A 16,856-nucleotide genomic window follows, 5' to 3' on the forward strand; every position below is an offset into this window, starting at 1 on the left:
AGAGCAATGAATCTAGGGCATGCCTCCTAAAAAAGCAGCTAACCTTTCCCTTTATGCAGAGCCAAGAGAAGCCACAGCAGTCTCTGGGAGCTCTCTGGGCCACACTGACTGAGGCAGCCCAGCTTCTGGTACAAGATCCTCCAACGTCTACCCCGTGGTCCATTTCCCAAATAGCAAAATCCTAACTGGATTCTGTTTGCTCTGCAGCTCTTGGTTAAAATGACTCCTTTCCCACATCCACCTGACATATTAAACATTTTAAGTAAAACACATATATAGGAGGGCAATTTAATTAACTGACTTCTGATCTAGGAAGATTCTGTCCGTTTTATTGTTTTTGACTTTTCTTCCCTTAAAGCCCTTCTTCCCCACCCCAGAGTAGGATCCCAGTGTGAAACATTAATGTCAACACATGTAACGCAATGACACCACCCCAGCTGCTTTTGTCATTGTCATTTTTAAAGTCAACTCAGTTTCACAAATTCTGATTGAATTAGCCCATGCTGGGGGATGGGAAGAGATGGACAATGCAAGTTCCTCTCCTGTCCACTGCAAGATCTCATTTTCATTTTCCCTTGTCCTACTGTCTAAAGGCCTTGGCATGGTCATTGTCGGCAAGGAGCACTTCTTCAGATGCTGAAAACCAGCTGAGATCCAGCTCTTAACTAGTATTAGGGGCCACCCTAATACCTTTGTCCCCTACTTCTCCCCTCCCACACTCCTGACAGCCAAACAGCTTCAACGCTTAGGCTCAGAGTACCTACTACCAGTCAGCAAGGTAGGGACTCCTGTTTATATACACATTTGCTCTATCCAAAATCAATCAAGAACAATGGATACCTTAGAAATCCGCTTGCTGATCTGGTAAAGGAGGCCGTGTCCACTAACAGGCTCCTAATTTGCACTTTGTTAGAGTAATCCATTCTCCTTCCCCTAACGACAACTCTATTTCCAGGGGTTTCCTGGGGCCCAAGGGCCTGGGAGGGCAAAACCAGCCTAGCCCCAACTCAGTAAGAATATCAAAAGGTATCCAGCTTCACACTCTTTTCCACAAAACACTTTTCCAATTAGGGATTCATTTAAGTTAACTAGCTCCTGTTTTTAAATGTAAATCATTATATAATGTAATAAGTCATTATCTCTGCATGATGGAACAAAGAGAAATTTGAAATTTTCTTTTATATGAAAAAACAGATTTTCTAATTTTTCTATTCTGTTTTCCATAAGATCTTACGGAAAAACCCGAACGAACTTTTGAGCCAACCCAATCTAATGGACATGTATTAATTGTGCAATAAAAAAATAACCCAAAGAAAAGTTAAACCCCATATACAACTTAGTGTAAATTATTCAGGCTGATAAACCTCTGATAAAAATAACAAATAGCAACTACATAACACTTCCTACACACTAGGGTCTGAGCTAATTTTCTCATAGCAGCATTTCCTACCTGAGGTTCCTGGACCCCCTAGGGTCAAAAGATGCATTCACAGGCTCTCTTGAGTTTCAGAATTTAAAAATTTTGCTTTTAGTTCAATGAAAATCATGTACATATGATTTGCACTGAAAAGCAAAATTTTATACAGATATATAAATAGATGTATATAGTGACTTATATAAGCAATAGATAGATAGATATGGATATAGACCATTCCCAGTCTTCCATGTTCCTCATTCTCCATCCAGCTGGGGGAGCCCTGAGTCACTGCTTGGAGGAGAAATACCCAGGAGAGCCACCTGACCTTCATTAGACAGATGTGAACAAGAAATAAACATATAATAAAGCCAGGGTCAACCAATCTAGCCCATGTCCATTCATTTACGTATTTTCTATGGCTGCTTTCGCATTATGATGGTGGAGTTGGCCCACAGAGACTGTATGGCCTGCAAGCCTAAAATATTAACTATCTTGTCCTTTATAGAAAAAGTTTGCCAACATGTGGGATAAGCTGGTGAGATTTGGGGGGTTGAGTATCCTAGCAGCTGGTTATTTAACATCAGTAATCGACTTAGAAAGGCCAAAAGGCATCAGTGCAAGCTATATGCCAAAACAGTTTGTTGAATAAGGAAAAGTGACAGGAGAAGTGTACACAAGACTCTTTACGGAACAGACTTGCTGATCTCTGAAGAATTCATCCCCTGCAGTATGCAAGTCACACTGTGCACAGGACAAATGAGGCAGAGAGCCCATCTATGAACAGAACCAATTGACAACAGCAGAAAGTAAGGTGACCCATCATCCTGGTTCACCCGGGACTGAGTGGGGTGCTCTTGGACTTAGGACTTTCTATTTTAAAAGTCAGTTCCCTGGTGGGGAAGGGATTCTGGGCTTAGTGGTTAGGATTCCAGGCTTTCACTACCGTGGCCCGGGTTTAATACCTGGCTGGGGAACTAAGACCAGCTACGCGGCGTGGCCAAAAAACTAAAAAAAATAAAAGAGGGAAAATCCTGGGTAGGACTGGCATAAACTGGTCATCCTAGCAGAAATGTTCTTTATTTTTCCAATTAAAAAACATTTAAAATTTGGGGGAGGGGTGCACTATAAATCAATTGGCCCATTAAAATAATGGACTAGTACCTAAAAATACATTCATTGTTTAAAAGGACAAATAATATGATAGTCTGATGTCTCATATGAAAATTAGAAGACTCAAGTTGACAAGTAAAACAATTAACATCCATTAAACCCCACATCAGTGATTTAATTTCAGCAAAATATCATCTGTTGCATTAAAGTTGTTAATTTTTATTTTATTAATGTTATAGTTTTATTTGCATTTAATTTGTAATTTTTTTGGATTGCATAAAGACATGGAATTTATAGCTAGAATTTTACACTTGTATGTGTTTAAGTAACATTATAATAAAACAAATTTGGGCAAACATTGAAGTTCCAGGAGAATTAATTTTCCTTTTAGAGAGGTCTGTACATTACTTACATTTAAGAACATTCCTCACAACAAATCCATGAGGTAGTAATTACCATCCTCACTTTACAGATGAAGAAACTGAGACCACAGTCATGGAGCAAGTCACTAGTGAAGCTGAAACTTGAACCCAGGTTAGCCTAAGTTCAAAGGCTGTGCTACCTCATTTGGAGTAGGGAAAGATGGTATATTGGAGACTCCTGGTTGAACGGTATGAGGGCCTCTGAAAAACAGAAGGCAACCTGGGGCTTCATGGTATTCAAAAGGCAGAAACAGGGCTGTAGAAGAGGTTAAGTGGGCTCAGAAAGCAAGGTGGGACAGAAAGCTTGCCCAAGGGCCTCCTTCTCCCCGAGCAGCCCGCAGACACCTGAAGATTCATTCGTTCATTCCTTCTCTAGGAAGCCCTGTGCTAGGCGCAGGGATGGGTTAAGCAGTAATGCAAAGATGGTTCAGGCGGTAATGTGAGCGATGGGCAGCGGCAGAGGAAGCTTCGCTCGCTCACTCACCTGCTGCTCACCTCCTGCTGTGAGGAGGAGGTGGACAGGTACCAGTCCGCGGCCCGGGGGTTGGGGACCCCTGTCTTAAAGGATGTCTGCCACAGAGGATGTCTGCAGATCTCCAATGTCCACCCCTGTCCGTGTTCAGCAAAAGTTATTCCAATTCAGCCTTTACTCAATCCCTCTATTTACTCCATTACCACCATAGTAATGGAGCTACGCTGGGTGCTGTGGGGCACTAATGATCCAGTTCTTGCCCTCAGAGGATTTTTATTAATAATAACAACAATTGCAGCAAACACTTATTTAGATAATGCTTATTTAGGCTAGGCACTGTTCTAAGTGCTTTGCACATATTAACGCATCCAATCCTCACAACAGCTCTATGAGAGACGTATTATTACTACCCTCATTTAACTGAGTCGTAGAAAAGTCAAGTAATTCATCTGAGATTTCACACACACTAGTAAGGGCAAGGTCAGAATCGGTACCCAAGAAGTCTGCCTCCAGGGGTCACCATGCTCTTGAACTTTGGCCTTAAGACGGTGGGATTCACTTGAATGACTAGACCAATACTTGATTCCCCTACCCACATCCCAACCATCAGTAGGGTGTTGGGAAAAAAATGGACTTTGAAGTTAGGCATGGGTCAAGTCCAGGCCTGAGAGCAGTACTTCCCAGCCTCAGTTTTCATGTCTCTAAAATGGTCATAATAAAAACTGGGCTATTTTCAGATTAAATGAAATAACATATACATAGTTGGCCCTTAGTAAATACTAATTCACTTTCCATTGTCAAACCTAGCTCCTTCTTCCTGGTTCAGTGCAGTGTCTATGCAGCCACTTCCTGCCCATTCTCCACTGGGAGAGAGATGCAAAGAGGAAAGGGAGGGAATGAAGAGAAGGAGCAATGGTTTCACTTCTTTTGCTGGCACTTCACTCTCTGAAACTTTGGATATGTCCCTGGAGATTCCTAAAGGTCTGCTCTGTCCTGCATTTGCAGGAGACATTTTTCTAACTTGGAATTTAGACCAGAAAGGTGAATGGGAGGTTGTTGAACCAAAAAAACATACACAGGGCAAATGGTCAGTAATTTGTACTATTTCATCAGACAACTGAGAAAAAGAAGAAAGAGAAAATGTATTGACATTTGTTCTAAATGCTCACATATAAAGATTTTACTTGACCTTGTGTTTTCAGAAACACTCCAGACATGCTGAATAAACTCCTGGACTTCAGAATAAAAAACGGATTGACTGTGGTGTGTGTGTTTGGGAGTGAGAGTGCAGGGATGGGAGTAATTCAGGAAAAAAAAAAAAGTATCAGGTTTAAAGCAGTTGTTTTCCCATTCTCTCTTCCCATTCTCTGGAAGGTAGGGTTCACAGTGAGACACTGTGTAGCCTTAGATGCTTCTCCTAGGAAGGTATGCCCAAACCTCATTCTACTGAAAATCACTGATTTTAAAGCTCTTGTTTGAAAAAGGACTTTCAGATCAAAAGATTGCTATGATCATATGTTAATATTCATGTAGTAAAAATTATGTGCTAATGAGAACAATTCTTCTAGTGATTTATTAATAAACGATAGAATTTCAAGCAGAAACTACTGACATTTCATTATATACATCTTTTTTTTTTTTTTGCGGTACACGGGCCTCCCACTGCTGTGGCCCCTCCCGTTGCAGAGCACAGACTCCGGATGCGCAGGCCCAGCGGCCATGGCTCACCAGCCCAGCCACTCCGCGGCACGTGGGATCCTCCCGGACCGGGGCACGAACCCGTGTCCCCTGCATCAGCAGGTGGACTCTCAACCACTGCGCCACCAGGGAAGTCCCTATATACATCTTTTAAAGTAAAAAGAAAAAACTTCTAATGACACCTTGTAATGGTAAGACTGAAAAGATGGTTTTATGAATTTTATTTGTAGCACTGTAATAGATACCTCTTCAGAAGGCTATATATGTCAATACAAAGCGAGAATCTGTTTCTACCCTGATCAATAATCCTATTCACAGGGAATTATCCTAAGGAAGTTATTCAACAGAAATAAAAGGGATATAGATAAGGACTATCATTATAGAATCACTTGTTAAAACCAAAACAAGGAAACAATCTTAACATCCTCTGACAGGCATCCATATCACCCCACAGAGTTTTCTATTGTATTGCTCATCACAGTTGAATGATCTGTTTGACAACTCTCCCCCAACTAGACAGTAAGCTCCATGAAAACAGGGGCTGTCTCTGTCTAGATTTTTTTTGAAAAATTCAAGTACTACTTTATTAAATGAGTTATTTTATATAATATGAACATCAATATAATTACAATTGTAAAAATTTTTTTATAACAAGGATGAACTGATTTTCAGATTTCCAAATCAGAGTCAACTGTACATTTATACAGAACTGTCTTTGCGTGAAGTCCAGAGAGGAACAGCATAAACATGAGGGTTTCTGTAGCCCCTTTATTTTTGCTGATCGACAGTTTGTTAGAAAAGCAGCTGCAGGTTTTTACCTAAGGTCTGAGACATTACATAATAAATGCAGATTGTAGGAATTAAGAACAGATATCAAAATACTTGTAATATAATGTTAAGTAAAAATAACACAATATGTACACTAGAACTGAAACTGTAATATATATACATGTGGAAATGATTATACAGAAATGAAAATAATTATACTGGGATGGAGGAATCATTGGAAAACTTTTAAATTACTTTAATATTCTTTAAAGTTGTTGTTTTAGTGCCTCTGAAATGTAAAAAGAAGGAAAATATGTGATGTTATATACACCAAACATGATTTCAGGGTAGGGATGAAATGACAATAATAAAGCTTGAGGAGCCACCCCCGGCTCACTCCCAGGCACACAGATTTCTTTCTTTGGTCAAGGGTAGAAACACCCAAAATACTCATATATCATAGGTAACATAATCCTATTTTTAGTAAAAACCTGAAACAAAGGCAATATGTTTTTAAAAGATAGGGGAAAGTCCTCTAAAGCAATCCCTCTTCTGGACAGTGAATTTGCTGGTTACTAACAGCAGGGGGTGCCAAAGGGATCACTATTGCTCCCAGGAGATGGCCAGGAGTGGGACTGTCACGGCCTCTGTTAGAAGACCTTAAGCTGAGAAAACGCTGCAGGTTTTCCCCTAACAACCAGGACATGTGTAAGACTCAGGTGCTCTACAGATGTGAATGGACAAAAACTACATTTTTATTTTAACTAACTTCTAACTGATATTTAGCATCTCCTTGAATTATGAATGCAGTCAACAAACCACAGTCATATGAGCAGTACTGGTGACTCTGTCATGAACAGAAACCACAGATACCATCATAGCACATTACAATTGTTGCAGATTTCTCAAATATCATTTACACTTACCACTACTTTGAAACAAGAGACGTCAGGAGTTACTGTTAGACCTGCCTCTGGATCTTGTCATTTAATGTATTAATAAAGCCAGTACATATTACTATATCACAAATTTGTTTAATAGTTTGATAACTATTTAAATATAATGGAATTCTTTCGTACTCCTGTGAATTTTACTCTCTGCATTTACAAACACTTTTCTGAGAAGGGCTTCTGTAGGCTTTACCTGACTACCAAAGGCACAGGAAAGATTAAGAACCTCTGCTCAGTCTAATGCAAGGCAACTAAGAAAAATCAAATTTGATTTGAACAAAGTTGGAGAGAAAAAGAAGTATTTTAAGTCACAAAAGAGAAGTGGCTGCAATGCACATTTTCAGTTTGGATTCCTAAATGAGAAAGAGGGAAACCCCAAATTTGTCCTTCATAGGCCCCAAAGTACCCCAGTATTTCCAGAGGTCTGGTTCCTAGACATGACATTCAAGATATGCCTAATAGAATTTGCTACTGCAAAGCAGTCTGCATTTAATCCAGGTGCAGAGGCACAGAATACAATGCAAATGTTGTCCCCAACGTCTCTCTGAAAGTAATCATTACATGTTGGCTCTCCAGATACCAAATATCATTCATTTGATGAACAAAGCCAAAATCAAATCCAAAGTACTAGAAGGTAGAGGTGAGATACTGAGATAAGTAAGAGAGTCAATACTTACATTCGAACAAAGAGCGACTCTTTGGATGTCAGACCAGGAGATGAATACTTTTCAACCAAGGCCAAAGTACTGAAGCCAAACTTATGAATGGGCTCGTTGGAATCCAGTGGGGGGAAATCTGTGTCAACCTCCCCATCATCCTCGGCAATATGCAGGCAGTAGGCACTGACACTGTCACTGTAAGAAAAACCAAAAAGGTAAGTAAACACCAAGGTGAGGGAGGGATGCAGAGACCAGAAGCTATGGTGTACAGCAAACTGGGACACTACTGTTTTTTACCCCAAAGCCTGGTGATACAGTTAGATCTCCCAAACCCTACTTCATTTGATAAAGAGAAAACACATGGCACCACAAAGGGGGAGAAAAACAGTGTGAAAGGAGAACATTTATACTGCTCTATTCTTTCAACAAATATTTACTGAGCACCTGTTAATAGATAAGACCCAGAACTTAACCCCTTTGATCAAAGATGAGATTGAGTATCAGCCCTCAAAGGAAGCTTAGAGTATAGCAGAGGGAAAAAGTAAGCACTACATTAGCTATAATATTTATAAATGTAAATAAAATAAATATCATAAAAGAGAGACAAAACTATAAAGGAGGAAAAAATTATTTGGAGGGAATCAGAGGCCTTTGATTTATGTTCAGGATTAAGAAAATATCTATGCTCTAGATCAGAAGAACTCAAGGTAACCAAGACAATCTTTACAGTTCTCCTTTCTCTGAAGAATATCAGGTTCACTTGGCAGGATCTGATTCCAAACACCAAGGACACTTAACAGAGTAAAAGCAAATGATGCAATTCATCCTGACGCAGATACCTAGCCTTCTCAACTACTCCTGGACTTGTCTCACTTCCCCAGAACGTCCAGTCAGTACTCCCAGATTCCAGCTTTGCCCAATTTAGAATTAACACTCCTTCTCCTTTGGGGGAAATAAAAAGTCAATTTGCTGAAAAAGGGTGGGAAACTATACTAACATAAAGAAAATTTAAAACTGAAATCAACTTAAACACTTTAAAATACCCTGCACCAAAGTTGAATTGTGAAACTGCAAATCTGCTAGCATTCAGAAGTATGAACCTAATAGTTCACAAGGAGGTAGGACTCTAAATTCTGTGGCTTAAATTTGGAGTTTTAATTATATGATTGATGGTTAAATTAATTAATTGCAAAGTGTATGCTAATTGTTTAATTGGTTGCTTGATCTATATAGATCATTTTTTGAATTAAATGAGTTGATTTACAAAGTTTATTGATTGGATGTGACAATGAATTATTTCACTGACTACCTGATTTGCAATTTTCCCAATTAATTCACAAATCTTTAGCTGCAACTCTGCTTATTGAGAGAGAGCCTACTTCAGGTGATCTATACTCAGTCTGTCATGACTAAGAGATATTTATTATATAAAATAGGTAATAAGGACAGATTTAAATTAATGGGACCTGTAAATTTACTAAATGGATGGATAACAAGAAAGTAATCTGTCTATGTTTGTCACTATAAATTTCATGTATTTGCAATGCTGTTAAGAAACTTAAAATTCATCTCTGAATGGTATGGGAAACTTACCAATCTTTGCAAAAGGTTACCAACTTCAACACAAAACACTTGTAGAAGGAGAAGAAAGCCCTTTAGATGAGGAAAATATCATGGTGTAGTAGCTAAGGGCTTTCTGTCCAAAGGGACTTGAGTTCAACCTAAGCCCCATTGCTCATGGACTACGTGATTTGAGAATACGCTTCGTTCCCTTCAGATTCCAATTCTACAGAAAGGGTACAGTCACCTAGAGGGGGTTTTGAAGTTTTGATGAGATAATATATGTAGTGCCTAGCATATAACAGAGGTAAAAAAATAAATGGCAGTAACTATAAAAACGTCAGATGGAAAATAACATGTATAGTTAGGTCAACCCTTAAAGACAAATTGTGGATGCATATTAGAGCAACAAAGCAACAATGAAAGTGAGCAACATGTTCTATGTGCAAACATCTGTAACTGGAGTGAACATGTCCACCGTGCTCCAGCCTTGGGGCCACTGAGCCTCCGGGATTTTATGAGCAGGGCAGACACTGATGAAGCAAGCAATGGACAGCACAGATTATTTACTGCCGTGTAAATCATCCTGAGGAATGTCTGTGAATCCCTAGCACCACAGAGGTTTCAAGGGCAAATAATAAGTCTATTGATCAAAGCAGAAAGCCAAACAGTGGCATCAGAAGAATCCTGCTTTGATTGTCACAGGACGCCCCCAAATCTCCTCCAAACAAACTCAGCAAATGTCACAGCCTAAGCTCTGAAAGCCAAAAGACTCAATGTGCCAAGTGCTATTATTCCCCCCAGTTCTTAAATATAAAGTGTGATATCATTTATTCATTCAAAAAACATTTGTAAAGTGCCTACACTGTGCTGTAGCCTGTCCTGAGCACTGGGAACACAGCAAGGAAAAGAGTGAATAATCCACTCTATGTTTCTGGGTCCTCAGTAAAGTTTACCAGTAAACAGTGCTCCACCCCCTATCAACCCTTAATTGAACAACTAAGGGGAAAAAAAATGACTAAAATTCCATATTCTATGCATGGATATTGGTTCCTTTGTGCCTTTACAGGGGAATCATTAATAAAAGAAGCTACTGTGATATTCTGACTTCTAAAACTGCTTCAGGACTTCAAATTAGTACTAGTAAAACAGCCATTAGTATCATTAGCTACATTTATTGAGTACCACGTGCCAGACACTGTGCACAGTGGTTTAGACACATAAGCTCACTGCATCTTCCCATCAGCTCTGTGAGTCCTTTATTATTATTTCTATTTTACAAATTACAAAACTAAGGCTCAATGAGGTTCATCTTACATGCAAGATTAAACAGCATGTAAATTATAGAGCTGAGATTCAAACCCAGGCAGTCAAGAGCCCTCACTCCTGACTACCATCTACTCCTCTGCCTAAGCCATAGTGTATCAAGATTTCCCAAGGCCCTTGGGAACCTACAATCGTATGAAAATGCTACATATGCCAAAAAGGAGAAGGAAACCACGACATATTATTTATAAAAAATCAGAAGCTTAGAGAGATTTATTTCAATCTCCTCACTTTTACAAATGGGGAATAGATACCTAGAAAAGAGGAATAAGGTGCCCATGATCACCTAGTTAAATGGTGGCAAAGCTGGTTTTCAGAGAATTCAGGTTTCCTTACTTCTCTTCCATTACTCTTTGATCAAATCAGAAATTGGTGGCATTTTGAAATGGGGAGAGAAAAAAGGGGCAGCTGTGGTCCCTGACTCAGGAATTTGCCAAATATAGACACCTAGAGCTTCCAAAACAACAAAAATGGGGTGCCTCTTCATGACAGTTTGTTGGAAGGATGATGGGTTTTGCAGTGAAATCTGGTTTTCATGCCAACACAACCACGAACCAGCTATGTAACCAAATCTATCTGAGCTCCATTTTCTTACCCATGAAAGGCTTTCCTTGATTTCTTTAGGAGAATCATTTGGATCTCTAGGAGAATCCAAGTGATTCTCCTCTGTGTTCTTACAGAACTTGGCTGATATTTCTGCATATAACTTACCACACTGCTCTTTTTCTTATTTATGCATCTATGTTCTCCTAAAGAGCAGGGATTCTTCTACTATCTCTGCATCCGCACTGAAGAGTAAAATGGCTGGCATTTAGAACAAATATTTGTTGAATGAATGAATATATGAATGTGTAGACTGAATCACTCTACCCATGAAAAAAACACAGAGGGTATTAATGATGTGTGTGTTAACGAGAAGAGGAGAAGTAATAAGCTTTTCTTTTTCTTTTTCTGGCTTGTCAACATTGATACCTGTTAGCCAAATGGGGCTTTCAAGGCAGTGCACATGTATCAGAGATAGCAATTCAAGACAAGGGAAGAAGGCCCAGGAAAAAGTGAAAATGAAAGAGGCATTCTTACAGTTCACCAATATATGAGTACTGGCATCTCAGTTTTTTATGGAGAAAACAATAAGAAATTATTACAACTATATAAAAACGTTCAATTACATACATATAAAAACACTAGAAGAAAAGGGACCAAAAAGTTCATAAAGATTATATTTACATTAAAGCAATGAGCACTTTTTTCTTTCTAAATTTCTATACTTTCCAGATGTCCCATAATATGTATATATAACTTTCAGTTTCCTTTCTTTATAAAATATTTAATTAAATTTTTGATAAGTATAATATTAATATTCTTATTGTAGACAATTTAGAAATATGGAAGAGTACAAAGAAGTCTGGGAAATCTCTCACCCCACTACACAGAGAAAATCATTTGTCCTAGAGACTCTGAGCATGGCCTGTCTGATTGGGAAGTGTGCTCATTTTCTCTACTAGGTTCTGGAATTATGGAAGAAATAGCCATAACTACTGCATAAGGGTCTTATAAGGATTAAATGACATAGTTAACTGCACAGTGCCCGGCATGAAGAAGGATTCTCATTTTGCCAAAATTTCTTCTACCACTTTTAAGCTTCTGATTACACAGAAGCAGAATTAACTATCTAACAGAAGCATGGTGGATAGCAACGAGACAGAGAAGCCTCAAAGTCCTGTTTGTGAGTCACTACCAGAGAGAGAAGAATGATCAAAACGGTAACAAACAAGCACAGGACAACTGGATCCACAAGAAGAGGCTTAATTTTAGAGTTGGGTTGGCATGGAAGGAGCAGGCCCTTTTAGGTACCATGGAGCTTGTAAGAGGACTGGAAGTTTAAGAAATGAGTGGATGCAAAATGGAGGCTGCTGCCAAAGAGAGATCCTTTTGGGGGAGATATATAGATCTCCAAAGCTTTAATGAGTACAATTAACTGAATTTCCCTTATTCATATTTCAACAAATAAAGCTAAATTTCTTCATTAGAAAAATTTATTGCATTGAATTGTTGACCAATATTCATTTTATGTTCAAAGGCCAGTATGGCTTTTATGAAGAGACAGAAGCCTATAGCCCATAAATAGATGGTATTTAATTCATATATGAAAATTCAGGAGCATTCCAGGAAGCATCCCAGATTTCTACCAAATGTGATCTGACATGTTCATTCTTATCTTCAGAAAATGCAAAACACACTAAAGTATGAACACAAGACAGGTTAAGGCTTATTGTTTTTTAAATGAAAAATAAAAGAATGCATGATTCTGAAATGTCCAGAATGCTCATTACATGAGCTCTGCTGCTTATTTTGGTGACAAGCAATATTAAGAGTGTGTCAGGCATTAGCAAGAGAAAGATCCTGATGGTTGCAGCTCAGAAGTTCATCTCTTTGAAGTCAGAGAAAAGATTTTTAAGACTCCCAAGATTTCCTTTTCTCTAAAACACACCCCCCCATAAATGGAAAGTAGAACTGATAAATAACATCATAACGTTTGTCAAGCCACAGCAACCTCAGACAGGAATAGTTAAATCTAAATTTCCTGGTAAAGTTTTAGGGAGAAAATGTCCACTAATTTTTAGGTAGAAGCAAGACCTTTATATTGTTCTGTCTGAGCTCCTTTTAGGACAGTTTCTATTGCTATGTCTTCAAGTTCCCTGACCACAGCATGCTTCCTCCTGCCACAGCATCACTGCCACACAGTTCCATCTGCCAGGAGCCTTCCCTTGCCAAATGCCCCTGGCATCACTTTCTGAGGGAATTCCTCCCTGGTTCCCAGGTTCTCACAAATGGCATTCCTTCCCTGCAGAGCATTTAACTCAGCTTCTAAGCAAACATTATTTGGCTTAATTATTTGCCCATTTCCCTCACTAGGTTGTAGAATTCATGAAAGAGAAACTATGTCTTGTTCCCCTCACCACTGTACACCCAGCAAAATGCCTGGTACATAGCAAACACTCAATAAATATTTACTGAATGCATGAATGAATACAAATGATAAGTGAAATGAGCCAGTTACAAAGTGCTATTACACTTGATAATTTCTTCTTCCCCACCAAACTGTAAATTTTTTGAGAGCAGCAGTTGCATTTCTCTTGTTCTCCATTTTATCCTCGATACCCAGGGCCTGGAACTCCACAAATATTTGCTGAATGAAGAAAGGATGAGGGACTTAAGTCTTTGAGATTAAGCAGGATATCAAAAGAAGAGTGAGAAAGGCATTTCTAAGGAAACAGCAAAAGCAGACATGGTGCGTGTCAAGAAGCTGCCAGTTAAAGAATGCGATGCGTTAGAATGTACGGGAGCATAGCTGGGGGTCAGATGGGAAGGGCGCCTTAGGCTGTATTATTTAGGTAAACGGTTCTCAATGAAGACTCTAAGGAGTATAAATTAGAAGCAGCAACCTAGAAATGGAAGGAGAGTAGACAGTGGCAGGCATGCAGACAGCAAAAAAAAAAAAAAAAGGGGGGGGGGTGGGGTGGGGGTGGCGGTGTGGGGAGTATAAAGAATTCAAATTGCTAAGTTGTCAGAAAACGTATAATGTAAAGTCAAAAGTTCCTATATACTTTCATACGCCCACAAGGGCATCACTGTATCATAGCATGGTACCATTAACTGACTCATCAAGAAAGGGCTAAATTATGCTACTATTGATGAACTAATACAAGTATTCATTGCAGTAGTAGCTGCTGGAGTTACAGTATTTAGCAGCAACAGAAACAAACATTTACTGAGCACGTGCCATGTATTTTCTCATTTTATTTTCATAACCACCCTGACAGGAAGTTTCTATCCTCATTTTACACATGAGAAAAATGGAATACATGGGCTGAAGTAATTCATCCAAGATCACCCTAATGGTTAGTGCCAGAATGCAAACCCAGACTATGACTTTGAATCCCACACTCTTAACCACTGTGTTACATACTGATTAAGAAGGCAGAGGAAAATGTTAACACATGTTAGTGAGCTTCTATGAAATATTACAAAAATAAAGAAACCTCGATACTGAATGAGATAAACCTCAACTATCTAGGCGGTCCACCAAGTTTCCCAAGGGCTCTATGAGAATGAAGTGAATCCACAGTGAAATCCACTGCATGGCTATATCATGTGTTGGCATACTCTACAGCTGCACTTTCCAAACATGTGGCTACTGAGTCCTTGAAATGTGGCTAGTCTGAATTGAGATGTGCTGTAAATAGCAAATAAACACTGGATTTTAATATGTGACCAAAAAAAAAGAACATTAAAAATCTCATTAATAATTTTTATATCAATTACATGTTGAAGTGATAATATTTAGGATATAATGGGTTAAATAAAATATATTATGAAAATTAATTTCACTTGCTTTTTGGAAATGTTTAAATATGTGATTACTAGAAAATTTAAAATTGTAAATGTGGCTTACATTTGTAGCTTGTATTATACATTTTTTCCAGCTTTATTAAAATATAATTCACATATAGCATTGTATAGGTTTAAGGTGTTGATACAATACACTTACGTATTACCAAATGATTACTACCAAGTAGTATTAGCCAATACCTCCATCATGGTGAGAACATTTGGCAACCTAAGCAACTTTTCAAATGTGCTGTACTCTGATCCCAAGAACTTATAACTGAAAGTTTATAACCTCTGACCAACATCTCCCCATTTCCCCCACACCCTAGGCCCTGGTAACCACCATTCTAATCTCTGTTTCTATGTGTCCGCTTTTTTAGATTCCACATATTAATGATATCATACAGTATTTGTCTTTCCCTGTCTAACTTATCTCACTTAGCATCATGTCCTCAAGGTCCACCTATGTTGTTGAAAATAGCAGGATTTCCTTCTTTCTCATGGCTGAGTAATATTCCATTGTGTGTATATATACACCATTATCATCTTTATCCATTCATCCATACATGAACAGTTAGGTTGTTTCCATATCTTGGCTATCGTGAGTAATGCTGCAATGAACTTGGGAGTGCAGGTATCTCTTTGTGATCCCGTTTGCATTTCCTATGGATACATACCCAGAAGTGGGATTGCTGGATCATATGGCAGTTCTATTTTTAATTTATTGAGGAACCTCCATACTGTTTTCCATAGTGCCTGTATCAATTTCCATTCCTACCAACAGTGCACAAGGGTTCCCTTTTCTCCATGTCCTCGCCAACACTTGTTGTATCTTGTCTTTTTGATGATAGTCATTCTAACAGGTGTGAAATGATTGCACTGCATTTCATTTGGACAGCACTGCTCTATAGCCATAAACTTCCACTCACTGAGCACTGCGATAATCTCCAAAGTATACTACACCAGCTTTGTATAACACAGCAAAATTCTTCAGGTTTTTAGTATCAGTATTTCACCTGTCAGTAGCCTAATGAAGAGCAATAGTAAATAAGAGACCAGTGAAATATGTTGAATGTCTAAGGGACACCTGAAAAGAAGAAGGCAAGGACTGGCTACTCTAGTGTACAATGGAGACATAACACATGACTGAAATCTCTGCATAAAAATTAGGATTAGTCAGGGCTTCCCTGGTGGCACAGTGGTTAAGAATCCGCCTGCCAAGGCACGGGACAAGGGTTCGAGCCCTGGTCCGGGAAGATCCCACACGCGGCAGAGCAACTAAGGCCGTGCGCCACAACTACTAAGCCCTCGTGCCACAACTACTGAAGCCTGTGCACCTAGAGTCCGTGCTCCACAGCAAGAGAAGCCACCTCAATGAGAAGCCCGCACACCACAATGAAGAGTAGCCCCCGCTCACTGCAACTAGAGAAAGCCCGCGTGCAGCAACGAAGACCCAATGCAGCCAAAAAAATAATAATAAAATAAATAAAAATTTATTTTAAAAAATTAGGACTAGTCAAAATTATTCTTAAAAATCCCTTAAATTATCTATGAAGTAAAATAAATGTGGTTTTCTGTCAAGAACAAGTGCATACCTCCCATCTCAAGTTCTTGACAGGGTAAAACCTCACTGAATTTTATTTTTTTCTCTTTTACAAACGGGTGATCCTAAAAAGATAGTGTTTCACTCTTGAATCTGGTGGAGAAATATAAATTAAGGAATGTTTTAAAAAATCTTACAGGTCAGAAATAGATGCACACAAATATAGTCAACTGATCTTTGACAAAGAAGCAAAGACAACTCAATGGAGAAAGGATGGTTTTTTCAACTGGATATTAAGAAGAAAAAAAAAAAAGAAAAAAAAACAGAAAGAAATCTAGACACAGACCTTACACATTTCACAAAAATTAACTCTAAATGGATCAGAAACCTAAATGTAAAGCACAAAACTATGACACTTCTAGAAAATAACATAGGAGAAAAAGTAGGTAACTTTAGGTTTGGTGATGACTTTTTAGCTGTAACACCAAAAGCACAATCTATGTAAAAAAATTGGTAAGCTGGAGTTCATTAACATTGAA

General features: G+C 38.7%; 1 protein-coding gene across 5 annotated transcripts in view; it reads right to left on the bottom strand.

Moving 5' to 3' along the window:
• Positions 1-16,856, bottom strand: part of MAPKAP1 (MAPK associated protein 1) — a 231,214-nt gene that overhangs the window by 101,832 nt on the left and 112,526 nt on the right. For all 5 annotated transcript variants that reach the window (XR_003790653.1, XM_029201627.1, XM_029201625.1 and 2 more), the window contains one exon: positions 7,515-7,691. Coding sequence is in view for 4 of the 5 variants with exons in the window: in XM_029201627.1 (XP_029057460.1) it covers positions 7,515-7,691 (177 nt within the window). In the remaining variant the exon portion in view is untranslated. The remainder of the gene's footprint in view (positions 1-7,514; positions 7,692-16,856) is intronic.

Source organism: Monodon monoceros, unplaced genomic scaffold (genome assembly GCF_005190385.1).
Source record: "Monodon monoceros isolate NGI ecotype Baffin Bay Population unplaced genomic scaffold, NGI_Narwhal_1 Super_Scaffold_5, whole genome shotgun sequence".
NCBI classification, from domain to species: Eukaryota; Metazoa; Chordata; class Mammalia; order Artiodactyla; family Monodontidae; genus Monodon; species Monodon monoceros.